Source organism: Neolamprologus brichardi, chromosome 18, assembly GCF_056152115.1.
Source record: "Neolamprologus brichardi isolate AB-2024 chromosome 18, ASM5615211v1, whole genome shotgun sequence".
Taxonomy (NCBI): domain Eukaryota; kingdom Metazoa; phylum Chordata; class Actinopteri; order Cichliformes; family Cichlidae; genus Neolamprologus; species Neolamprologus brichardi.
Window position 1 is genome coordinate 28,493,107 of NC_142121.1, and position 25,732 is coordinate 28,518,838.

The 25,732-nt window shown below is 43.8% G+C and overlaps 3 protein-coding genes and 1 pseudogene across 5 annotated transcripts; 3 read left to right on the top strand and 1 right to left on the bottom strand.

Annotated features, from left to right (window-relative positions):
* fzr1b (fizzy/cell division cycle 20 related 1b) lies at positions 1–5,937 on the top strand. 2 transcript variants are annotated; one of them, XM_035906141.2, is made up of 14 exons: positions 1–248; positions 579–765; positions 889–990; positions 1,075–1,138; positions 1,255–1,382; positions 1,595–1,677; positions 1,781–1,964; positions 2,048–2,113; positions 2,201–2,303; positions 2,491–2,672; positions 3,078–3,311; positions 4,433–4,537; positions 5,002–5,094; positions 5,201–5,937. In XM_035906141.2, the coding sequence occupies exons 2-14, from the start codon at positions 688–690 to the stop codon at positions 5,240–5,242; spliced, it is 1,464 nt and encodes a 487-aa protein (XP_035762034.1). In that variant the 5' UTR covers positions 1–248; positions 579–687; the 3' UTR covers positions 5,243–5,937. The 2 variants fall into 2 exon arrangements, with proteins under 2 accessions (XP_035762034.1, XP_006786979.1); XM_006786916.3 differs by having other exon boundaries at positions 1–227.
* Positions 5,776–19,387, bottom strand: LOC102798117 (importin-13-like). The gene is made up of 21 exons (XM_087831623.1): positions 18,804–19,387; positions 18,200–18,325; positions 17,430–18,070; positions 17,208–17,348; positions 16,950–17,091; positions 16,695–16,861; positions 16,448–16,568; positions 12,339–12,486; positions 11,946–12,127; positions 11,839–11,865; positions 11,565–11,699; positions 9,389–9,535; positions 9,154–9,234; positions 8,933–9,070; positions 8,729–8,825; positions 8,606–8,658; positions 8,458–8,524; positions 8,289–8,347; positions 8,106–8,195; positions 7,804–7,985; positions 5,776–6,201 (listed from the first exon to the last, which is right to left on the bottom strand). The coding sequence occupies exons 1-21, from the start codon at positions 18,870–18,872 to the stop codon at positions 6,108–6,110; spliced, it is 2,907 nt and encodes a 968-aa protein (XP_087687749.1). The 5' UTR covers positions 18,873–19,387; the 3' UTR covers positions 5,776–6,107.
* LOC148097768 (uncharacterized) lies at positions 13,135–15,730 on the top strand (annotated as a pseudogene).
* LOC102791954 (uncharacterized) lies at positions 19,257–25,583 on the top strand. Of its 2 annotated transcripts, none has more exons than XR_436774.3 (6): positions 19,257–19,696; positions 20,568–20,858; positions 22,353–22,628; positions 22,755–22,915; positions 24,514–24,639; positions 24,761–25,583. XR_436774.3 is itself a non-coding variant. In XM_006786918.3 (6 exons), exons 2-6 carry the CDS (start codon positions 19,630–19,632, stop codon positions 24,556–24,558), a joined length of 840 nt encoding a protein of 279 aa, XP_006786981.2. In that variant the 5' UTR covers positions 19,362–19,389; positions 19,516–19,629; the 3' UTR covers positions 24,559–25,583. The 2 variants fall into 2 exon arrangements, 1 of the variants encoding a protein (XP_006786981.2); XM_006786918.3 differs by having other exon boundaries at positions 19,362–19,389; positions 19,516–19,696; positions 24,514–25,583.
* Positions 25,584–25,732: the final 149 nt, after the last annotated feature.

The window sequence follows — 25,732 nt, forward strand, 5'->3', positions numbered from 1 at the left end:
ACAGCAGAAGTCAACCAAAGAATTTCTTCTACAGCTGTCGCCATCTTGCTCCAGAACATAAACAACACCACCGAGTCCCGTTAGCGTTTGGGTGTACCGCTATTTTTTTTGTTTTTGTTTTTACTTTTTTGATTTTGGAAGAAAACAACAAGTCTTCCGGCCTCAGCGCCGATGCTTTCAAACGGAGATGATGTTTGATGTGGTCACCTGAGCCGCCGTGTCAGTCGGTATGACAGTCGTCAGCTGATGTGCGTTGCTTGTAAATTGGTTGTTGTGTGCGCGAGCATGATACCATGACAACGGTGCGGCTGTCATTAGCGCACCCTGAAGCGTTTTATTTTAGCTTCATATCTACCCGCGTTAAGCTAGTTTTGAACGCCTTAAGCGGAATTGGCTTTTCAGTCGTGTATGTTTAAACCAGCTGAGCTTAGACGATGACGCCAGGCTAACCAGGCCGTTTGGTTTGTTAGCCGAATAAGCTACTTGCGTGTGTGCGTGTGTGCGCGTGTCTTTGGATAGCGCACATTGTTTTCTGGATGGGTTCTGCTGTGAAATAAGCTGAGCCGTTTCTTACACAGACATGGGGATACACTGCGGATTTCCTTACCGGGAGGGAGCGGAGGTTTAAAGGGGGGGGGGGGCGGGGAGAGCAGCAGAGGGCGCTTGCTGCTCGTCATCCCCGAAGAAATGGACCAAGAGTACGAGAGACGGCTGCTGAGGCAAATCAACCACCAGAACCTGCCCGCAGAGGCCCGCCTGACCAAGGTGAGGCACAGAGAGCGACATTTAACACGTTTCAGCACGGCTGCAGAGTCTTCTCGTGTGAGTGTGCTGTTTTTTATTAGCACTGATCTTTAGGGGACTGCTTATCTCTTATGTTCATCCTAGTGTTTGAGCGCTACCTGCAGTCCTGTCAGTGTGAAGTCAGGGGACCGCTTTATCCCTACTCGAGCTGGAAGCAACTGGAGCATCAACTTCCACTATGCCAATGTGAGAGGTGTTCGTTTGGTTAAACTAACAGTGACAGCTCAGTAATCCAGGCCAGTGGTGACATGCCTTTCACTTTCTTGACAGGAGAACTGTCGCTCTCCCAGTCAGAACCATAAAGCAAAGGACGCCACTTCAGACTCAAGCAAAGGTCAGAAGTCTTTATTATTATTTGTTATGTAAATGTGTTATAACAATCATTTAAAGTCCAGATCTGCACCTCTAACACGAGCATTTTCATCACCGCTCTCACTGCCGCCCCTCCAGATGCTGTGGCCTATGCTGCCCTGTTGAGGAATGAGTTGCTGGGGGCCGGGATCGAGACGGTGCCAGACCCTCACACGGAAGACCGGCGGCATGCAGTCCTCTCGCAGGACTCTCACAGTCTTTTTAGGGTAAATGACAACGGGGGTGTGGGTGGCCATTAAAGTGAATTTAATGGGCTGTCGTGGGCTGTCAGTGTGATATTTACATCCGGCTGTCATAAACATTTCACGCATGTATTATGCTGTTATTTTTGACTCACATGCAAGTTGGCCAAAAGAGACAACGTCCGTACCAAAACCTGGTGGCAGTTTGCAACTGTGGTTCTGCTTCCTCTCTGCAGTACACTGTCCACACTAAGAGAGTGCCTTTTGATAATGACAATGAAGTCTCACCATACTCCCTTTCTCCACTTAGTAACAAAAGGTATGAAATGTCTCACACACACACGCTGCTCACTCATCAGGTGTTTGAGCCGTGCTTTTTTGATGAGGAGGGGTTTAACGTCTCCATGTTTTGTTTCTTGTAGTCACAAGCTGCTCCGCTCTCCCCGCAAACCAGCCCGAAAGATCTCCAAGATCCCCTTCAAAGTGCTCGATGCTCCGGAGCTGCAGGATGACTTCTACCTCAACCTGGTGGACTGGTCAGCGGGCAACCTGCTGAGTGTCGGCCTGGGAGCCTGCGTCTACCTGTGGAGTGCCTGCACTAGCCAGGTAAGTGGGGGTGTGGGTTAGATTTTAAAGAGTTGCGCTGCAGATAAGGAGTACTGGACGTGCTTATTTTTGTGTTCAAACAGGTGACGAGGCTGTGTGACCTTTCAGTGGACGGAGACTCTGTTACGTCAGTGTGCTGGAACGAGAGGGTGAGCAAGCGACTGCTGCTTGTGTGTGGCACGAGAGAGGAGAGTACAGACAGGAGAACAATAATGTGTGGGTTGCTCGTGTTTTAGGGGAGCCTGGTCGCCGTCGGGACGCACAAAGGTTACGTTCAGGTGTGGGATGCAGCAGGAGGGAGGAAGCTGACCAGTTTGGAGGGCCACTCAGCCAGAGTAGGTCAGTCCGAGCAGGAGCGAAGTGAATTCAGTCAAATGTGATTTGTGCATCTCTCGCTGAGAAGCCGTTTATCCTGCTGCTGGTAGTGGTGGTTTCAGGAACAACCGTCGCTCTGAGCCTTTAAGCTCATGCTCAGCTCTCTTTATTTGCTGCATGAGAATAAGAGAACCTACCCTGTGTGCCCAAGGTGCCCTGGCGTGGAACGGGGAGCAGTTGTCTTCTGGCAGTCGAGACCGAGTGATCCTACAGCGGGACGTCAGAACGCCGCCTTCTGCTGAGAGAAGGCTGCAAGGTCACAGACAGGAAGTGTGCGGTCTCAAATGGTCCCCCGATCACCAGCACCTTGCATCTGGAGGCAACGACAACAAGGTGAGGCGACTAAAACAGCACATACTTAAGGAAAATTTTAGGTTAGAATCTAGGTAAAGGTTCAAAGTAAGCAAATTCAAGCTGTATTGATATCTATATATTTTAAAGCAGCTGTTCGTACCTCTTTAGCCTCTTCTAGGAGTAGCCCTTGAATTTTTGTTCTGAACTGAGTGGTCTCTTTTATATTTCTGCCTCCTTATAAAACAAACTGACTGGGTTTACACTAGAAAATATCGAGTGTGGTCTCTGCCCATGGAGTTACCCATGGAAATGATTCTAATGGCTGTCACAGCATGTTTTTATTGGCATAACCTGAGGTGTCAAAACTTGTCATTAAGGGTCTTTATGGAAGAAAGAGTTAAACTCAAAGCTCTCCTTACTGATCTCTTCCTGCCTTTTGAACAGTTACTGGTGTGGAACAGCTCCAGCCTTCTCCCTGTGCAGCAGTACAGTGACCACCTGGCAGCAGTGAAGGCCATCGCCTGGTCTCCGCACCAACACGGGCTGCTGGCGTCAGGCGGAGGCACGGCCGACCGCTGCCTGCGTTTCTGGAACACGCTGACGGGTCAGGCTCTGCAGAGCACAGACACCGGCTCCCAGGTCTGCAACCTGGCCTGGTCCAAACACGCCAACGAACTGGTGAGGAGACGCAGACACGCACTGCCCAACACTCTAAGACGTGACGTCAGCACAGCAGCGTCTGGCTATAGATAATGTCATCAAGCTAGTTAGACCCAATTTGTGAACACAGTAGCTCAAATATTAAATTAGCAAATCAGATCCCGTTTGGACAGCTTAATATCGAGCCAGTTACTAATGCGCACATTGCACCCGTGTTGTGTAATGCAGCGTTCGGTTTAGCTGGAACTGCGACCCCCGCTGTGCTGAGTCATGGTCAGTTTTCATACTAGCTGTTGTTGGTTTTGTATTGAATTACATGATACTTGAAAGGCGTTTCTACTGTGTACACATGACAAAACCCTGAATTAAAACAGCTTAGTTACGCTCGACGTCCAGAGATGGTTGCAAATTGAAGTGAGCAGTATGTTGAAGGTGTTTCAAACTAATAAAGACTTCTGCAGTATGTTATTAAATTCCAATATTATCGTCTTACACTGGTGTTTTCTTGGAAAGAGCATAACCATCCAAATGTGGTCTGAAATTTCATTTCACTAGCTGGGCCCACGTCCTCATTTATGTTTGACAGCGTTTTAGCAGGAAAAAGTGAAAGCTTTGACATGAATGGAGCTGTGGTTTGGGGAAGGAATCGAAGGGGACTGGCGACAGCTCCAGAGCCTGGCAGATCCCCGTGTACTAAATAGAAGTGAAGAAGTTGAAGAATGGAGGACAAGGAGGGAGGGAGGGTGGGGCACGTAAACGAGAATGATCAGCTTGCAGAACTAGGGGAACCTCGTGTTTGGAGGCGCGGTCCTGCTCCTATTCTGATACATAATCTCCAATAAAAGTGGTGTTTAAAAAGTCTTTAAGTATAACTTCCTTTTTTGCTTTTGCTGTTCAAAGATCACTGTGACTGCATAAAAAAAATCAAGAATTCATACACTGCTTATGTTTAAGTGCCGTTCCACTCAGGAACATCAGTACAGCATCAGACGCTAAACTGATGACGATCTGTGGGGTACAAAATCATCAATTTATATATTTATTATACAATAAGTCAGGGACATGGTTGGAAGCTCCTCCTTGAGTGCTTGGCAGAAGCATCCAACTGCAAAGTGGTAACTGCAGCTCTTTGTTTCCAGGTGAGCACACACGGCTACTCTCAGAACCAGATTCTGGTGTGGAAGTATCCATCGCTGACACAGGTGGCCAAGTTGACGGGACACTCCTACAGAGTCCTGTATCTGGTATGATCACACGTTCTAAGCGAATCACCGTGCATATTCAGCACTGATGTAACTAGATAGTTGCACTTTGATAACTTACACACTTCTAGCGTTTGCATACATTTTAATTCAGTGTGTAGCAACATGCCGAAGTAAAACTGTGCAAGAATCACTGTGTGTTACATTTAATGGACATTAAACTAGGGATGCATTTAAATCCTGCGGTCTGCTTCCATCAGTGAATTCCACACTTCACTGTTGCATTATTTTTCACAGTAATAAAGAGGTCATGGTATTATATAAGTAAAGAAGCTGATTTTATAGTATGTCTTCGCACCAGTTAAAGCTCATACCTGTGCTGTTGTTCTTACTGCATTCAGTGCATGTAAATCAAAACCATTTTGAGAATATTAAAGGATCTCAAAACTGTCTTTCCAACTGTCCTGTTAAATCTCTCACATGCCACATTTTTTCTGCCCTCTCAGGCTGTGTCACCAGACGGGGAGGCCATCGTCACAGGAGCGGGAGACGAGACACTACGATTCTGGAACGTCTTCAGTAAGACGCGCTGTACCAAGGTAGAGTAAATTATCCGAGAACTTTATATTCTTAATTCCTGAAAATGAGTAAAACTTGATGCATTTTAATGCGCGTCACACTGTTTTGATGTATTTCTTTTCCCAGGAATCAAAGTCAGTACTTAACCTCTTCACGAGAATACGATAGTAAACGGCCCGGGGGTCGGGACGGTCCTCTGGAGGAGCCTGCCGGGGTGTGGCTGTAATACACAGAGTCAAACAACGACACTCAGACTAGCCTCGCTGCACAAACTCTCATCCTTTTCTACAAAAGGATGGAGGCAAAACTTCGACGGACAACTGCCACCCCTCACAGCGATGTCACTGATTCCAGAAAAAAAATAACACACACACAGAAACAGCAGTCTTTTGTCACAATTTGTTGTCTGCTTATCAAGTTGATCTCGTTCTTTTTTTGTTTGTTTTTTCCCGTTGTAAAAAGTGATCAAGTCGTTTTCTTATCTATCAGCAGAAGTACACCTGTGCAAGAGTTCTAAGCTAAGTAATGTAATGTAAGACGTTTTTAAGAGGCGCTCCTTTGTAACAGAGAGAAGATAAAGCCTGACCTGGGTGGCTTTCTTTCGTTAGATAATGTGTGAATATGATCTACAGCAGTATGCAACAGAAGAGGGAACCACAAATAAGTGAACAAACACGACCGGTTGCTCAGGTGGCTGCAGCAGAGTTTCATGTGTTTATTGTTGTTTTGTCAGTGTTCATAGACACGAAGCACAGGTTTGGAACCTTGCGCATTCCTGCCTATAGATACGAAAATGCCACCCTGACTCTTATTTCATTTTATCCTGCTTTGGATATTTTATTAAAAAATATGTCGCACAGAGACTCGATTATCTTATAAGTGTCCACTCAGTGTGTCTGTGGGAGCGTCTTGTTTTCCAGTCGTGCTCTCTTAAGTCTCATTTAGCACCAAAGCGTTTCTGAAAACGAGGATGAGCTGTGGGCCTTTCTCAAAGACCCGGTGAGGAAGTCGGATGCAACGCTGGCAGCTCCGACTAGTAATCTGAGTATCCAGAGCCCTGCGGACCTCGGCAGAGCAAAGCGAACTCCTTCACAATCTCCTTAACGCGACGCTTGTTGGTTTGTTCCCTTAGAGAGGGAAAAAAAAGAGAACAGATTTGGCTGTTGGACAGATTTGTATTTGAAATCATCTCCAAAGCTCATTGATCATAAAATGTCATTTTATAAATGGGCCAAATATCATAAAGTCACGTCTTACATCCTAATTTAGCATCAGTAATGTTTCGAATGCGTTCACATTACATGCCGATACTTTTGTGTCTTTATCGTGGAATCAAACAAGTTTGTAACACAGCAAAACTACAGACAACACATTTAAAAAGTTTTTGTTATTAACAATTATTTTTAATGTATACAAACACCAAGTCATGCTCAGGTCAAGCTCCAGAGTTAGAAAACTTGAACTCAGCAGTTTAGTAACGAATGTTATTTTATTTTCAGTCATGAAATGAATGCAGGGATTTTTTTCTCTGAAGTTTAGTTTTGATTGAAAAATATTATTTAAAAAAATACAGATCCAGAAGTAACTTAATATTTTACAGCTAGCGTCCACATAAGAGTGTCTGACATGTACAGCATGCTGATGTTTCAGTGTTACATGAGGCTAAATGTTAGACCAGCAGAAATGAGCTGAAACTGTTACCTGTGTTATCAGCAGACTGATCATGCAGCGGTTGGTTTTTCCCCATAACTGCTTATGTTTAAAACTTTGCTGGTGACTTTTGTGCATTTAGTTTCTGAATAATTTTACTATTTTCATCATAGCAAAAGCAAAGTCTGAAAAGAATAATATACATTTTCTGTTTTTCTGAGGATATAAGACTTAATACTAAAGAGGAAAAAAGCTGTTTTGTTCCATTTTGCCATCGATGAACATTACACTTAGGTCCATGATCTCTTGGACGATGCAGCTTTTGCAGTTTTGCCTCTGAACGCCAGCACAGTGGATTTTAAATCAAGCAATAGAGATGTGATTAAAGGGCAGACTTTCAGCTTTAGTTTGAGGGGTCTTATAAACGTTTTGCATTCACTCTTTATTAATTACAGCCATTTTTAGAGGCTCAAAGAGAGATTGGAAACTGACTGACAGCAGTATCCTGGTCAGGTGAGGCTTGTTTCATTGTTATTTCATGACAAATGAAGCAGACAGATTATCTGAAGTTGACTTTGTATTTTATATCTTTTGACTGTAATTTTAAATATGAAGCACAAGGAGAAGTCAGTGCAAGTTGGTGAGGACACCATTAGGCTGAAAAACTTAAATAAACCTATCAGAGAGAGAACAACTTTGAGAGGTGTAAAATCTACTGTATGGTTTATTTTTAAAAAGCAGAGGAATGCACTGGACAGCTAACCGACACCAGAAGACCACATGATGACTAAATACTTTCATGGTCAGGAAAAACGACTCGACAGCATTCTCAATGTCTACAATCAAGACACACTTTCATGAGTGGAAATGCAGAGGATTTACAACAAGGCGCAAACCACAGGTTACATTCAAAATGTGTTAAACCCTCGAATTAAAGCTGAACCTCTGCTGTTGAGTCATATCTTGACTGATTTAGAAACCACGGTGGTGGAGAACAGAGGAAAAACTACAAAACAATAAACAACTTGTCCATTAACCTAATAGGTAATACTTCTCTACCACTTGGTGCTGTACTTTACCTTAGAAGCTGCTGACTGAAGGTGTGTTTCTGCTCTGCAGTGAGCTGGGCACAGGGGAACCCTGGGGTCTGCAGTGTTTCTTTGAGCCACTGAGACAGCAGGGCCGGGCAGTGCCTGCTTAGATTGAGCAGCACCTCAGAGAAGTGCTCCGTCAGACTGCTGGGAGACTCACCTCCAACCGCCTGAGAGAGGAGGAAAAACGTACAATATGTTAGCATTAAAAGACAAATTCAGTGCCAGAATGGAAAAAGAAACCCATGGGTTTAATTGAGGTGGACGCTCCAATACTGTCACTAGTTTACCTGCAGAACGGTCTCTGTTAGGAGCTTTCCATCCCTCTGCAACACATCACCAAATGAGGGCATGTCTTTACAGCGACTCAGGAACTCTGTCTGTCAGGAATAGGGTAGAAAAGGTGAGAAATTCAGTTCTGACAAGAAACGTGATGTTATATGAAAGTCTGCACATTTTTTGCCTCAGCTTACAAAGAACTGGCTGGCAGCTTTTACTGTGGGTGTCTCTGGAAACTTGAGTGACAGAATCCCTGCAGACAAACATGACTGATTCAGCGAGTGACTCACACAAAGGCACTTTTGCAGGAACTGTAAAAACAATGTAAAAATCTTCTTTTCATGAGCATGCGGTGATACTCACCACAGTAAAACAGTGCTTTCACATCTAACTGCTCAGACAGATACAGATCAGGCTTCCTTTTAAGAATCTAACAGACGAGAAGACATGGGTGTTGTAGGCAAACAATGAATTTCTTAGACGCTCCTAAACTCGCACGGCTTCCACCAACCTGGGCGTGAAGGTCCATAAACGATTCAGCAATGTCAGGATGATCTCTCGGACCTGCCGAGCAAGCACACGGTAAGAAAAGCCCTGATTCAAAACAGGTGCATTTCCACCAGCCTCTTATTACCTCGCTGAAATATAGTGAGCGTGGTGGATGTTAACACTTCAGTGAGGCTTCTGATGTGAGGGATGTGATGCTCCTCTCCAGCAAATATATGAACCATCTTTAAAACAAACAGAAACAAAGAGACTGACATCTGAGCCTGCGAGAGTCTGTGTCAGAGTCAGAGGAGTAATACTTTAACTCTGGCCTGTGTATGCGGAGGTGTACCTGCCGAGCCAGGTCCAAAGCCGAGGCTTGTGGGAAGGCGCTATAGATCTCCCCCAGCATCTCTCCCAGCTGAGGAACCATGGGTCCAAAATCATGTAGGAGGGTTCGAACTGATTTATCAAAAACCCCACACACTGCCTGGTAGAGGGGGGCGCAGTGGGCATGTGTGAGTCATGAAACACACATACACACGTTTATGCAAGAGGTGAAAAGCCTCCTACCTCTACCACCTCCGAGTCATGGAGCCATTTGCTGAGGATGGTCTGGATCAAAGTGAAGACTTGTTGTAGCACAACAACCACCTAAATTTAAGAAAAAAAAGAAAAGAATAGTTTTTAATTTAAAAATATTAGCATAAGAAGTTCTATATATGAACTTAGACACTTTACCCACAGGCATAGTGGGTTTTCTAACTGTTCTCTGCTAATCAAGCTGTTGTTTTTCCTCTGAACTTACTGGGTTTTGCGTGCTCTGGGGGACTGGGAGTCTGGAACTGGCTGCTCCCTCTAAGCAGTCTGCCTGCCTATTGATGTCCAGAGTGGTAAAGAGACTGGCCAGCATCCCCACAATGTGGATGATGCTCTGTTTATTAGTGGGATTCAGCTGTGGGGAGAGAGAAGGTACATGGGTCTGATAGGTACAGCACAAAGCTTGAAAAGCTTAAAAAAATAAAGGACAAGTAACTGTCAAGTGTCTGAGTGAAGCCGCTGCTGTTACTGTAAAAGCTGTGCTAAGTATCTGAGCGTGAAAAGATGTTTTTAACATCTTAACTGACAAACTGCGCATTGAAATGCATTTTATCTGCACTCTAACAACTCTGGATTACTTGCTGTGCTCTATTTGCAAAGGAAGCATTGTTACTCTTTCTAAATGTGGATATGTTATATAACAAATGACTGTTTGTGCACTTTCATCACTGTTTTCACTTGTTTGTCAGTGCTTTAAACTGGAGGGGGGGGGGGGGGGGGCGTGAGTGGAAAAACGCTGATGTCACATTCACGCAGGATTGTGCAACAGTGCAATCAAAATGTGATGACAGCTGTGGGGTTTCCCCCATCAGTTTTAATTTAAAAAAACACTCAGACACAGAGCTGCCAGGTGATGCAGAACTGCTTCAGAAAAACAGAAAGTTCTTCTTCTTTCTCATGAAGTAAATGACGAACTAATCAAACTAATCACACTAATATCTCTTTTACTTCAGACCAAATTGTCACCAGCATTAAAAAAACAGCAAGGTCGCCCAAACAATTCGTAGGCACCAGCACCTCTTCTGTAATTGTGAATTCAGTATCACATTTGTATCAGTTACAATTTTCATTTTCACTGTTAAAATAAAGGACCGGCAGCGAGACTTGCCAAAAAAAATACAGTACTATGCTTTATATAATAGAAGCTTACCAGTATAATTATTACTACAACTGTATGTATCTGTATCTATCATGCAATGCAGAGTTTTCACTGTTGATTAGTGTTTGCACCCCATCCTGGCATTTACATACAATGATGTGACAAAGAAGTTGTCCACAGGACTCTCTGCAGTCCTGTGGACACTGAAGCACCTTGATTCTTTCCTTTTGCAGTTAATCTGTTTTAGATTTGCTGCTGTGTTTGGGATCATTGTCCTGTTGCATGACACAGTTTGGGCCAAGCTTTAGCTGTCAGGCATTTGGCCTCACATTTGTCTCTGGAATACTTTGGTATACCTACGAGTTCATGGTCGACTCATTGACTTCTGCATGGTCCTGTAGGTGTGAAACATGCCTAAATCATAACTCCTCCACCACCGTGCTTTAGCGTTGGTATGAGGTATTTGTGCTGATATACTGTGTTTGGTTTTTGACAAACATGATGATGTACTCTATGGCCAAACATTGTTTGTTTGAATGAGAACATTGTTCTAGAATTTCACTGGTTTGTTAAATTCAGCTTTGCAAGATTTACAATTTTTTCAGATTGTGAATAATCGTTCTGACTGTTTAATGACGGACGTCATATTGTTTGGAAATAGTCTTGATGGGCAGCTATAATTGCTTCTCTAAGATTATTGCTGGCTGCTTTCGTGTTTGCCGTTGTGTTAACACACACCTGAATCTTTCAGAGCAGCAAACTGCCAAACCTGCTGCTTTTATAGAGGAACTCACACTTGCTGATGATCAGCTAATCACATGATGATATGATTAGCAGCACTTAGCAGTACCTGTCACTTTAATTCCTATGGTTGTATTAAGGATGGACTTAGTTTTTCACATGACTGCATATCGATATGGTTTCACTCAAATTGCACTGACTTAACATTGAGAATTTATACTAACAGGTAAGTGATGGTGTTTTGTCTGCTATATGTTATTAAGACTGGTCACCCTATACAGTAAACACTGGAATAAACCATTGCAGACTATTACAATACTACCCCCACCCACATTTACACATATACAAACACACTCAAAATAAACCACACACTAATATTCTGTAGAAAATATACAAATATTGCTGCTCTTACTTTTTTCTCAAAGGCTTCAGCATATTCTATATTCAACTGTATTTACAAAGAATTGTAAACTACAGCACTTCCTGTATTTTTTTTAAACATCAATTTACTAAAGCATATAATTATTATTATTTTTACATTTACCTCCTGCTGGGCCAGTGCATCCAGCTGCTGGATGTGAGGCGTGATGAGTGAGTGCAGTCTCCCTAAAATCTCCTCTGATGGCAGGGCAGACAGCAGGAACCCCAAACCCTGCATCAGCCACATGCACTGGCTGCTCTGCACACACACACACACACACACACACACACACATACAGAGAGAGAGAGAAAACACATAATAAATTCCACCCTCAGACAGGGAGGTGATATGGTCTGTGTTTCAAAGTAACTGTGACTGTTTAAGGTTAAGAACTCACCTTGTGGACTTCTTTAACCAGTACATCCTACAAAAGCACAGTAAACAAATCACCACATGGTTTAAAAACCCTGATTACGTGTTGCTGTGTATGCCTCTGTGTCTGACCTGTGACACCGTCAGGATGTCCTGAGCGTAGGGGCTGAGGTCATACCGGCACTCCCTGCAGATCCTCTTCAGTGTAGATACACTAGACACAGACAGCTCTTGCTTTGCAAGGCCCTGAAGCACCATAGGCAATATGCCACCCAGCATCACCGGGTGGTCAGCCAGCCACTCAGCAAGTGAGCCTGTTCGACGAGGGATGTTAAATTTCCATTTGAGCATAAACCCAAATCACAATCACAAATCTACGATCGTAATAGAGAGCCGAGCAACCAAAGATCTGTTACCACAGACCAAACAAGAAAAAGAGAAAATAAGAATTTTCTTTTAAAATAAGCATAACTTTTTACTATGGACAAGGACAATATCATGCAGGTGTCTGAACATACACTGTACCTATTGTGTACATCACAGTGTCGGCTAGCAAAATGTTGCTGATGTTGATTCTGGGGATCAGACCAATAAGACCGGGAATAACATCAGAGTAGTTCACGTCTATGGTCTCAGCTATGGACTGGAAGCCAAACAACAGCGCCTCAGTGTCCTGGAGATGGAAATAAACAAAGTCTGGTGTTAGAGACGACATGAAGCATTCCAAATTGCATAAATATAGAAATAGCTTAGCAGCTCAGATTCTTTTATTTTATTTGTATAATTAAACTTTCTTGCTGTTTTTATAATTGTTTTTTTTAATGATCATTTATTGTATTCATCTATTTTATATGTGGATTTTTCTGTTTGGCATCTGTTGTGGACAGTAAAGGATGTCTCTTTACCGTGCATATGACAATAAAACTTGTAATTTGAAAAAAAAAAAGAGACACACAGCAATCAAAATAAAAAAAGAATGAAAATAAAGTAAGAATTTACTTCAACAACTGGTAAAACACAATGTTTGTAAAAGCTCTTAAACACAACTAAGCTGAGATGATAGAAACAAACAGTCTGTTACACACACAGTCAGATAACAAGCCACACATTCAGGAGCTGTAATATGTTTAATAGATCTGTTGAAACAAGTTATGTAAAAGCAACTATTGACTATAAGGCTATTTTGAATGGTCTGACTCACAGCAGTTATAAAGGTGCAGACTTATTCCTCTAAATCATAAGTACAACTGAATAATTAAAACAGTAACAATATCCCTAATACTCAGTGAAACATGCTATTTACTTCAGGTCTCTATTCCTAATGCTTAATGAAGTAGGAGTGGATCATGGTGAATTGTGCTATAGTTAGCTCTGAATACTGCTTTGAAGTGCTTGAACACTCAAGATAACAAGTGTGGGCTCTAGGAGAGAGCAAGGAGGCTGTCCTTTCTTCTGCAACATTAACAATGCTACCTTTCAGTGTCAGTCACTTTCTCTATAGATGGCTCAGCTGAGCACAAATCTTTTGTTTGGTCAAAGAAAGACTAATATCTGCCTCTGATGGACACCTGGAAGATCTTATTTTTGTTCTAAGAAGCAAGCACCAAGAATGGGTCACTAAAGAGGCCGGCACCATGTTATCACAGTTTTATAGAAGGACAGATTGAAACAACCAAATCTATTTGTGAACTAATTTACAATTTAGTTATCACACATATGCAATAACTACAGGTTCATTACTACAGGTGAAACAATTTTTACAGTCTTATCAGTCATCAAAGATTAATTTGCAGTTTTAGCTTAGTTCATAGATAATCCTAATATATATGTGTATATATATATATATATATATATATATATATATATATATATTGCCTGGAATGATTACAAGAAGGGTCTGTCCCTGTGTGTTAGCCCTGCAACAGACTGGCGACCTGTCCAGGGTGTACCCCGCCTCTCGCCCTATGACAGCTGGGATAGGCTCCAGCGCCCCCCGCAACCCTGAAAAGGATAAGCGGAAGCGAATGGATGGATGGATTACAAGAAGGCCTATGACTCAATGCCCCACACATGGATACTGGAATGCCTAGAACTATACAAGATCAACAGGACCCTAAGAGCCTTCATCAGGAACTCAATGGGGATGTGGCGTACAACACTAGAGGCCAACTTCAAGCCCATAGCACGTCACCATCAAGTGCGGGATCCACCAAAGAGATGCTCTGTCCCCACTGCTGTTCTGCATAGGCCTGAACCCCCTCAGTGAGATCATTGACAAGATTGGCTACGGATACCGACTACGGAACGGAGCAGTTGTCAGCCACCTCCTGTACATGGATGACATCAAGCTGTATGCCAAGAGTGAACGAGACATCGATTCACTGATCCACACTACCAGGATATACAGCAATGACATTGGAATGTCATTCGGACTGGAGAAGTGTAGTCAGATGGTAACAAAGAGAGGGAAGGTAGTCAGAACTGAGGGGATCAAACTGCCAGAAGGCAACATTGCAGACGTAGAGGACAGTTACAAGTACCTGGGGATCCCGCAGGCGAATGGGAACCATGAAGAGGCCGCTAGAAAAGCTGCAACCACCAAGTACCTGCAAAGGGTCAGGCGAGTCCTGAGGAGTCAGCTGAACGGTAAGAACAAGATGCGGGCTATCAACGCCTACGTCCTGCCCGTGATCAGGTACCCTGCTGGGGTAATAGGCTGGCCAAAGGAGGAGATAGAAGCCACTGACATAAAGACAAGAAAGGGTTTCACCCCAAGTCCAGCACCCTGAAGCTGTTTACTAAGTGGAAGCAAGGAGGCCGGGGACTGGTGAGTGTCAGCACCATAGTCCAGGATGAGACAATGAACATCCACGAATACATCATAAAGATGGCCCCAACTGACCGCGTATTCAGTAAATACCTCAGGCAGCAGAAATCCAAGAATGAGGAGGAAGAGGAGGTGTCATCATGGAAGGATAGGCCCCTGCATGGTATGTACCACCAACAGATAGCGGAGGTGGCTGATATCCAGAAATCCTACCAGGGGCTGGACAAAGCTGGACTGAAAGACAGCACAGAGGCACTAATCATGGCAGCACAGGAACAAGCTCTGAGTACAAGATCCATAGAGGCTGGGGTCTATCACACCAGGCAAGACCCCAGGTGCAGGCTGTGTAAAGATGCTCCAGAGACAATCCAGCACATAACTGCGGGGTGTAAGATGCTAGCAGGCAGGGCATACATACGCCATAACCAAGTGGCTGGCATAGTGTACAGAAACATCTGTGCCAAATATAACCTGGAAGTCCCGAGGTCAAAATGGGAGACGCCCTCAATGGTGGTGGAGAATGACCGAGCTAAGATCCTGTGGGACTTCCAGAAACAGACAGACAAAATGGTGGTGGCTAACCAACCAGACATAGTGGTAGTAGACAAACAGAAGAAGACGGCCGTAGTGATCGATGTAGCGGTTCCGAATGACAGCAATATCAGGAAGAAGGAACACGAGAAGCTCGAGAAATACCAAGGGCTCAGAGAAGAGCTCGAGAAGATGTGGAGGGTGAAGATAACGGTGGTCCCAGTGGTAATCGGAGCACTAGGTGCAGTGACTCCCAAACTAGGCAAGTGGCTCCAGCAGATCCCGGGAATAACATCGGCGATCTCTGTCCAGAAGAGCGCAGTCCTGGGAACAGCTAAGATGCTGCGCAGGACCCTCAAGCTCCCAGGCCTCTGGTAGAGGACCCGAGCTTGAAGGATAGAACCCCCGCAGGGGCAAGCGAGGAATTTATATATATATATAATATATAAAATCTCATGAGTAGGGTGAGAAGCTGGAAAAACAGAAGCAGCTGGTTGGCTGAGCTGATTTGATCAGTTCTCCTGGTTTATTACTGCTCTGTAAATTCCAGTAGCTTTAAAGAATTTATGCTTTTATTATTTATGTGGTTTTTTTTATTAAGTAGATGTTCATTGCACTGTGAAAATAATAGTTTACTCTTTTTTTAAAGTGACTTCAATTACTTTGCCTCTTGTTTGGGTGGTTAATGTCTTACACCTGGACTACTTTAAAGCCATGACAAAGTCATTCATCTTTCAAATACCGATGGGTTGCATGCAACAGGAAAAAAAAAAAAAAACTTTCAGAATAAGAAGCCTTTAGATTTTGAATGTAACTAAACAAATGTCTGCACACATGGTTTTATATAATCACAAGTGGAACTAAGCGATGCTTTGTGACCTGTTTTCTGCCACTTGGTATACAAGATAGATCAAAATCTAGGGAAAAATACAAAAACCTCAAACTGCTGCCTCCACTTGTGTAAATTAAAATTTCAGATGAGCAGTCTCAGCTGTTTTAAAAGGAGAAAAATAAAGAATGAATATTTGAACTGTATTTTTGCCTTTATTTATTATACGCATGTATTATATGTATGTATGTGACGATTTTAGAGGAATGCAACCTCTTTGCCATTTATCTCAATGGCTTTCTGAAGCACCTGAATCACTTTAGTAATGCTTACTTACTTTTTTAAGGTTGTGTGGTTTTTACAAGTAAATCAAAAGCTCATTGTATGAAAATTCAGTTAATACATTTTCATTTTAAGCAGCTGAATAGGAGTTATTCAAGGCATTACCTGCCACACTGCTGACTGCTGGGGGTCCATCAGTAGTCTGCCAAGCCTCTCATAGAGGTTACTGAGCAGCTCTGCCCCCAACATTTCATACACGTACATCAAAGTGTCCGAGATGTCGACCCTACAAAGTCAGGAAAACATATTTGTAAAGTTGGTCTTGGGCGTTGAAGAAAGATGATCAGTGTAGATTGTTAAAGTCAGCCTCCAAATTTCAATCAAACAGAAAAAATATTAAGACCAGACCCACCTGTAAATACGAAACTGCTCTTTGTCATCAGAGGACCAGGAGGCGTACTCTTCCTGGGAGGGATAGTGGGATTTATGAAGCAGCACGTCCACCAGTTGGAAGTAAACTGGCCTGTAAACCTGCAGGTAAACAGACTGCTTCTCCTCCTCAAATGACAAAATGTCATCCTAAAAAAGATAACAAGCTGATTTTGTAAAAAGGAAGTATAAATCTTTTGTCCTAGTGGACAACACTTTAATACTTCACTCTCCATACCTGCAGAGTGTACCAGAAGGTGAGAGTAAGAGAACTTGTGGTCTCATTAACTGGGTAGTGTCCAGGGATGCCCGTGCAGAAGAGAATCATGTTAACCAGAGCTAGATATTCTTGCCAGTGGTCCACCTGTTCCAACAGAACTCTGTCACAGGGAAAGAAATGTAAGAAATAAAAGAACATTTCAGACATAAAAGACAAATGGTGGAGCCCAGGTACAGGGTAGAGTGTGTGTGTGTAGTTGTGTGCTATTCTGTGTACCTGGAGTGTGTTTCCCCTAAAGCAACTGCAATTCGACAGATACCATGTGAGGTTTCCATGTCCCCATCCTGAGCTGCTGTCTTCAGTTGGTCATAGAGGCCCAGCACCAGAGGCATCAGGCTCAGTAGAGCATTAATGTACCTGCACACAAATGTTTGGAGTCATCCACCCATATACTGCATGTCACTCATCATCACCTAATCATCCAGCTGTGCTTCTCACCTTTGGCAGTCGGGCTGTGAGATGGCGTTAACTACCGTCTCCACAGCTGCGTCAAACAGCTCTGGGTCGGACAACGCAGTGAAGCAGTCCTGGAGCAGTTCCTGGATTTCCCCCAAAGGCACATCTAGCGCCACCCAGCTAGACAGGCATTTGAGCACCTTCTCTTTCACCTGACTCGATGAGTCCTGGCTCTGCATGAGCTGTCGCAGCAGAGGACACACCACTGCCCACTCTCCGGCGAGAGCCTCCCTCAGCTGGCCTCGCCGAGCTTGAGCCAAGCGGCTGCTCTGGAACTCCTCTGGAAGCACGGTGAGAAGCTCTAGCAGAGTGAGACAATGTGTGTGGGGGTCCTGAGAGGCCTTTGCTGCAGAGCCATCTTCAGGATCAGGTTTGTGCGGTTGGAAAGCCCTCACCATGTCCGCCACCGGCTGAGACCAGGCCTGGGGAATTACGTTAAGAGCCAAAGAGGCCAGTGCTACACACAAACGAGTCAGCACCATTTTAGGCCCAGAAGAGAACTGCAAGATATGGCTGAGCAGTTGCGTCCTCAGGCTCTCGTGCTGCTCTGCAGCGAGGTCACTCCAGTGACGGGAGATCTTGGTGTGCAGGGTGCTGGCACCGAAGAACTGAACCTCTGGGATCTGCAAAGCGACACATTCACACACGGCTGCTCTTAGTTTCACATTCAACCAGGCTGTATTAAGTTGTGGTGCCTAATGTTTGTTACAGAAAAGTGAAGCGTGGGGGTAAAGAGGGAAAAAACTACAGACCTTGTCAGGGCTGAGCAGGGCCCAGCAGAAGTGCCAAGCCTGTGCAGAGGCCTGGGCCTGGGTCAGCCACTTCTGGGCTACATTCTTATGCTCCATGTCTGGATCAAAGTACAGCTGGTAGAGAGCCTGGATGGAGAAACACATACCAGTGCAGAGAACAAAGTAAGCGATGTACGAAGTCAAAGGGATATGCCGAGAATATTTTAGCACATAAAACTGGCTTTAAATTTGCAGGGCAACATGTACAACAACCACTAATAATCATTAATAATGCTGGATGGCCAAATGTTTGAATTTACTGAAAAATGTGTTGTCACAGCAACTAATCCAAAGCACATGTGTTAGTTATTATTAGTACAGCAGGTGCTTCTCTCTGGCATCATATTACAAATGCTACACTTTGCCCAGTCTCTCTACGATGAGCAAACTACAGTTATTTACATGATAAAAAAAAATCGTTTCACTAATTTCGTATGAAATCATATTTATATCAGCAGAATGTGCTGCAGTTCTTTTTCTTCCTGGGAAAACATGCTGCTGTTTCCATTCCATAACTCAAACTTCCCAGTTAAATGCACGAGTTTTGACTAATATCCTAACTTACCGACTCCACATTCTCCACCGTTAACTCCAGCTCCACCGCGGTGCCTCCCGGGTTGCCTGGAGGCTCCATCTGGCACAGGGTGAAGGATTCTTTTACTGTTGCGTCTGGATATCCTTTACAACTCAAAGCCTGATTTTTTAAGGAAAAAAAATCAAAGGAGAATTCGGCGTCTTCCAAAGTGTGTCAAGACAACGCTGAGAGGGGACGCCGCGGGTCATTCAGCTGTCCGTGCGGCACACAGGTGGGCAGTGCGCTCAGCCGTGACGACACGCTGACCTCAGTGGGAACTGAGAGGTGGTTGAGCCAACCACCTTGCTGTGAGCCACAGCAAGACACTGACACACATTCAGCTGTTTGATACCGCAGACTAGTTTTCACAGTGATAAACAGCGCAGTAAAACTTGTCAAAGAGCGCGTTCACTTCGGTGTCACGGCGCTTCGAACGGGCGCTCCTGACGCACGCATCTGCGCCTCTGACGCACTGATGTGTGATTGGTGCAGCAGAGCAACAGCGACTGCAAAGTGACGCGTTGTGGACACTTCCATGTAGAGATGATTGGATAAACACCGAGACGAGAGGCCACGCGTGAGTTTGCGGTGGTTATCGGGGAAGCTTGTTTTACTCATTAGAATCTATTTCTTTGTGGTGCCACCCACCAACAGCGCCCGCATCCAGCCCCACCCCTGCTTCTCTTCTGCCTGACTCCCTCAGGATATTTTTAGAGCCCATGATGTGCCCTGTCAAATCGCGTAACGGAAACAACCCCAGAGAGCCACAGAGGAGAGCTGCTGTGTAATCTAAAGGGGGAAGCCTTCCGCCGATGAGATGAAAATTGAAATTCATTTGGTGTTTTGCGTGTTGATTGTGCTGTCCGGCACAACGCGGACAAGAGGTAAGCTGCCATTCTCTCTCTCTCTCTTTTTCTCTATGTGTCTTTGTGTTTGATGCGAACACTTCTGACATCCCGCTGATGTGAGTCGGGCTCGTAATCGACTCCGCACGCGACTATTTATTGGTGTGATTGAGGCGATGACGGAGATCATGTTGCTGCAGGTTCTTCGTTGCATTTTATCTTCGTTAAACGATGTTTGTTAACTTTCCTTTCCTTTTGTTTTGTTTTTTTATTTTTAGATTTTCCTCTCATCTCTCTTGGCTTACTCGTAATTCGCCACAATGAATCTGTCATGATGCAAAATAGCACCTAAAGTAGATGAAAACGGCAAGAAACTTGAAATTGAAGGGGACGTCAATGTGTTAGTCGATTAACTGACAAATTAGAGTCGTTTTCCTCGAGAACACACGCAAAAGCAAATATAAAGCAAAACGTTTTCACCCTTTCATTTTTAGGAACCCAAACAAATCAATTCAGTCAACTGTCACCTCAGGTCACCTTAGATTGTAAGGTAAAGACCGTAAAATTATAGAGAAAAAATCCCAACAGTCAGCTGACCCCGGTGAGCAAGCATTTGGTGACAGTGTGAAGGAAAAACTCCCTTTAAACAGGAAGAGACCTCCAGCAGATCCAGCCTCACTGTTTGGAGGTGAGGGGAAAGAGACAGGACTGATAATGAACTTCAAATTGAAAAATTTACCACGATCTGGGAAAGTTATAATTTTACACTATTTTGCTATTTTAACACTCACTTGATAAGTAATTAAAATACCTTTATGTTAATCTAAACATGACAAAAGTCATCACTAGTCTGGAAAACGGTCCTAAAGTCAAAGTCTCTTTAACAGGAGTTCTCTTTATCGAATTACAGGTCAAAGCAGTGCTCTGCCCAATGTCTTCACACCAGCTGTCTTCCTGAGTCATCCTGGAAGCTCAGCATCTTCTAACCTGACAGAGTATCGTGGGAATGAGTCCCCAGAGCATGCACGTATTCCTGCAGGCAGGGATGAATCCGCGGGTGAAACCACAACCCTCAGCGAGACAGAAGGAACAGTCCGTGCAGAGACTCTGACAGATGCAATACTTAAAACCCACTTGTTCACAGCAATCCCCGCAGTACTTACATCTCAGCACGCAGACCTCGGTACTCTAACTCCTTCAGGTAATCAGCCTCATATGACTTGTCTTAAAAAGCTGCATCTTTATCATTAGGAACGTGCGATTATGGTGATCATAATTCTATAATTGTCCATCTATAATTTTCAAGTCCGGTCTGTTTAGATTGACCAGACTGGAGCCTTAAAATAAAACTTCCCACACACTTAAACACTGCCTGTTTGCAAACACAGGCTCTTCTTGGGCACAGTGCCTTTTGCCAGCAATGTTCATGCAACACACTCCTCACCTGACCTGACCCCCGCTTGACTGGACTGAGAATAAGAATGTGTGTCGCAACCTTGTTTAAAAGATTCCTTTTATAGATTATATAAATATAACCCACTCAGCTGATGCCGTGTTACTGCTTTGAGAAGCACAGAAATAACAATATGACAGATCCCTCTCACTTGTCCCTTTTTGACCCTTTGTTGTTGCCCCGTCCCTGCAGAATAACTTGCAGGCTGTGTGAGGCTTCTCGCTTTGAAAGCTGAAAATATTCTCACTCGAAAATATTCTCACTATAATCCAATTAGAACACAAACATTTTTGTGGTTTGTGTATTTTCTTGACGCCACACGTTACTTTGACAGTCTGTCCGTTCTGCTGCAGGAATGTAGTCAATCACACCATGTGCACCACATTCTCAGCCCCCGCCAAACTGTCAGTGCAGGCACATGTGCAGGAGGTGAAATGAAATACACCCACACCGAGAGAAAGTTATTGTTCTACGTATAAACAATCATCAGCCACTTTATTTCGTTGCACCTGTTCAACTGCTCATTAAAGCTAATCAGTCAATCACATGGCAGCAGCTCAGTGGATTTAGGCATGCAGACACACTCAAGTTGACTTGCTTAAGGTGAAAACAAGCATCGGATTTCTTGGTAGACTTTGGGCCTTTAGCACCAGCTGAGCCATGTACACCACAGCCTACCTGAGTATTGTTGCTGACCATGTCCATCTCTTTATGAACAGTTTGTACCCACTATGTTGTCAAAAAAGGCCTCCACAGACACCTGATCTCAGTCTAGTAGAGCACCTTTGGGATGTGGTAGAACAAGAGATTCACATAATGGTGTGCAAGTGACAAATCTGCAGCAACTGTTTGGAATCGCATATTTAAATTCTTAAGCAAACAGTAGCTACTTATTTAATGTAGTTCTGTGGCTTTAAGCTGAGACCTCAGAGTCCAAAGCTCTTGGAGAAAAGACAGAGTACCTCTGTGTGAGCAGTGATGCTTGAAAGCGCAGGCCATCGGGATTCACAGCGTTCTGATATACTGACAAAGAACAACGTATAAATGTAGGTCTTCTGTAATTTGCACCGGTTTTTGTCAGGGCGTGGGCCACACATGCTGCACAAACACAATCGCGGCAGCTTTGACGTCAGCAGGGCAGTGCAGCGTCACCTCTGGCTGTTGTGAATGCATTTCATTTCGTTTGAAGAATCTCTACTGTTTTGAATTGATACAGCACTGCGCTCACATCCCCCCTTTCAGCTGCCGCAGAGAGCCTTTCATCAGCGCCGACTGTTCAGAGCACCACCCCTCTGCACCCTGCAGCTACAGAAGCCAAAACCCCTCTGACCAACCATTCCCTCTCTACCTTTTCATCTCAGCCAGCCCCAGCAGTGCACCACACAAGCTCCACAGCACCCACCTTCACCACATGGCCACACTCTGAATCTCTGAACACAGCTACCGCATCTCCAGTTGGAGCCCCTGCTGGGTCAGTGTACAAGGAGGTCCAGTCTGTAAATAAATTTGGCGGTGAAGGTAAGGTGATTGGCAGGTGCTAAGTGTGATGAGGGTGTTGCCTTAAGCTTCTCCCATTGAGTTGTTTTGCCTTTACCATGACCTATTTTATTTTCTTCATATCATATCAAATTCTTTATCGTGTAGAGGGGTCCGGTCACCGTTCCAGCTCCCCTCTAGACCCTCTGCTGGCTGGTCTGCTGTCAGTGTTTATTGTCACCACAGCTATCGTCTTTGTCGTCCTCTTCCTCAAGTTCCGCCAGCGTACTAACCACCCGGAGTTCCATCGTCTGCAGGACCTACCCATGGTAAGATACAGTCTAGTACCTAACTTTTATTTAAAATCTCCATCTTAGAAGCCCCCAAACTTTATGAAAGTCAAATACCAAATAACTGCATCTTTTATTAAGCACCCTTCACTGTCAAGATGAACTTGGGCATTAGAATATTAACTGCAAGCAGAGATGACATATTGGAACGTGACTTGGCCGCTAGCTTATTTCTTGATCAGGTGTTAATCTTGAGATGTGGTTTAGCTGATTAAAAATATTCGAGAGTTTAGGTAAGAGAAACTGAAAGTTATTTTCATAGATTTTATTAGATCCTCACTAGCCACTTCATTATTTACACCTTGCTAGTGGTTGGCTGGACCCCTGTGGCCTTCAGAACTGCTTTTATTCTTTGTTGTCTAGATTCAACAAAACATTCCTGGAAACATGCCTCAGAGATCTTGGTCCATATTGTCATGACAGCTGATAAACCTGCAGCTTTATCAGCTGTGCATCCATGATATGAATCTCCAGTTTCACCACATCCCAAAGGTGCTTGACTGACATCTGATGACTGTAAAGGTCATCCGAGTACAGACAACTCATTGCCAAGATACCAGTTTGAAAGGATTTGAGCTTCGTGACATGATGTGTTGTGTGAAGCAGCCATCAGAAGATGCTCTGATCATAAAGGGATAGATATGGTCAACAACAGTATTCAGATAGTCTGTGACATTGTGCCAAGAAAACACCCCCAACACCATAACGCCACCAGCAGCAGCCTGAAACATTGATATAACGCACAATGGATCCCTCGTGTTGTTTTCGACCTTTTCTGACCCTACCATCCAAAATGTTGCAGCAGATATAGATTTATCAGGCCAGGCAACATGTCTCCACATTTTCTATTGTCCAACTTTGGTAAACCTGTATGAATAGTAGCCTCAGTTTCCATTTCTCAACCCACTCTTCTGCACACCTGGGTTGTAACAAGTGGTTTATTATATTTTATATTAGAGTTATTACAGTTAGTGTTGCCCTCCTGTATGACTCAAGCAGCCTGGGCAGTCTCCTCTGACATCAACAAGATATTATAGATATCACTAAATGAACTGCCACTAACTGGATTTTTTTTCCTTTTTGGACCATTCTCTGTAAACTATAGAGATGCGTGTGTGGGAAAATTTCAGTAAATAAGCAGTTTCTGAAGGTCAGCCCACCCCATCTGGTGCCAACAACCATGCCACAGTCACAGTTTCTTAAATCACAGGTGTTGAACTCCAGGCCTCAAGGGCCGGTGTCCTGCAGGTTTTAGGTGTGTCCTTGATCAAACACAGCTGATTAAAATGGCTAAATGACCTCCCCAACATGTCTTGAAGTTCTCCAGAGGCCTGGTAATGAACTAATCATTTGATTCAGGTGTGTTGACCCAAGGTAATAATATCTAAAACCTGCAGGACACCGGCCCTTGAGGCCTGGAGTTCGACACCCCAAATGCACCGAGTCTCTGCACTGTGATTAGGTCATTAGATATTTCTCCAACAGGAGGTATACCTAATGAAGTGGCAAGTGAGCGCATATTTTGAATTATGCTCTGTGGAGTACTGATAATGTTTTTTTAAAATCACCTTATTTAGGATGATTTGATGGAGGACACGCCACTGTCCAGGTACACCTACTGACAGAAGCTCCTGTTCTGTCAGTCACTTCCATCACTCAGAGGACCGAAGCAAGTCTAACACCAAAGGAAGACCACTTTGGATGTGAGCAAAACCTTTCTCTTTGGCACTGAGAACCTACTGTTAGCGATTAAGAAAAAAAACTTATTTAACCAAGGATTCTTAATGTTTTAAGCGGGAAGTTTCTTTCACATTCCTTTTAAAGTTTTGGAGACATTCAGTGTGCTGAGAACTCCCCACCCCGATGGAAATTAAGATGACTGCGCTCCTGACTGACTCCTGCACAGCACTTTAATATGACACAAACGGTTACACTGCCCTCTAGGGGTGATCTGAGGTAATGTGGATCAAGGTCGCATGAAGTCCTCCGTAACTGTAAGAATAGCCAGTAAGGCAGAATGAAGGCTCATGGGAAAGCTGCTCAAAACAATCACAATCCCTCGGGTGACCAAATGTTAGTGAAGTGCATTTTCAAATCAAATTGCCCAATCTGTGTCATGTGAAGCTAAGGTCTTGCAGAATGTTGACAAAAAAATAAACAGATTTTACAATTGAAAAGCCACATCTTTGGAGAAACAGACACGCCAGGTCTCCAACAGTGGAAACCACTTTATTTTTCCAAATTGTAATTTAGCCTGAATTACAAATGCAGATTATTTACTGTTGCAGCTGTTAAACATGCAGTTATGTTCACAAAGTAATGGAAATCTTGAATTTAGTGATTGCTTTTCTTTAAATGTTTAGTTTGCCAGTGTTTACTGAGGAGATACCCTGCTAAGCCAAATACTTAGATATCTGTAAATTGTAAAACTCACTTAGTAAAAGTGTTGTTCGCACATAGTGCAGATTTGAGAGCAGCATTGGAATCATTTTAAGGGTCCTTCATCTGGACTGGTTGGAATGCACTGCAAATACAGTGGAACGAAGCTCTGATGTTTTAACTTGGTTACTTTACTGCCTGCAGTGATGTATGATGAAATGCAAGAATGACTTTCCTGTTTAATGAAAATAAATATCAAATCTATGTATGTGGGGTGTGGCAAAAGCAATAACAGGTGGGTAAGCTCTTAGGCATTATGCAGTGTCACTGTGTGAACGACAGTTTCTATTGTCAACTATGATTCGCTTAAGACTTCAGCAGCGTTGGTTCCTGCCTGTCCAGACAAGGTAGGTGCAC

What these genes read in the sequence shown, in the direction of transcription:
- fzr1b (XM_035906141.2), top strand. Translation starts at nt 688, where the DNA reads ATGGACCAAGAGTACGAGAGACGGCTGCTGAGGCAAATCAACCACCAG. An exon ending in CACTTCAGACTCAAGCAAAG is followed by an intron (nt 1,139 to 1,254) that starts GTCAGAAGTCTT and finishes CCGCCCCTCCAG; the next exon opens with ATGCTGTGGCCTATGCTGCC. An exon ending in GGGCCACTCAGCCAGAGTAG is followed by an intron (nt 2,304 to 2,490) that starts GTCAGTCCGAGC and finishes TGTGTGCCCAAG; the next exon opens with GTGCCCTGGCGTGGAACGGG.
- LOC102798117 (XM_087831623.1), bottom strand. Translation starts at nt 18,872, where the DNA reads ATGGAGCCTCCAGGCAACCCGGGAGGCACCGCGGTGGAGCTGGAGTTA. An exon ending in GAGCAGTTTCGTATTTACAG is followed by an intron (nt 16,569 to 16,694) that starts GTGGGTCTGGTC and finishes CTGACTTTGTAG; the next exon opens with GGTCGACATCTCGGACACTT. An exon ending in GAAAGCACTGTTTTACTGTG is followed by an intron (nt 8,348 to 8,457) that starts GTGAGTATCACC and finishes GTTTGTCTGCAG; the next exon opens with GGATTCTGTCACTCAAGTTT.
- LOC102791954 (XM_006786918.3), top strand. Translation starts at nt 19,630, where the DNA reads ATGAAAATTGAAATTCATTTGGTGTTTTGCGTGTTGATTGTGCTGTCC. An exon ending in CGGCACAACGCGGACAAGAG is followed by an intron (nt 19,697 to 20,567) that starts GTAAGCTGCCAT and finishes ATCGAATTACAG; the next exon opens with GTCAAAGCAGTGCTCTGCCC. An exon ending in GTCTGCAGGACCTACCCATG is followed by an intron (nt 22,916 to 24,513) that starts GTAAGATACAGT and finishes CACCTTATTTAG; the next exon opens with GATGATTTGATGGAGGACAC.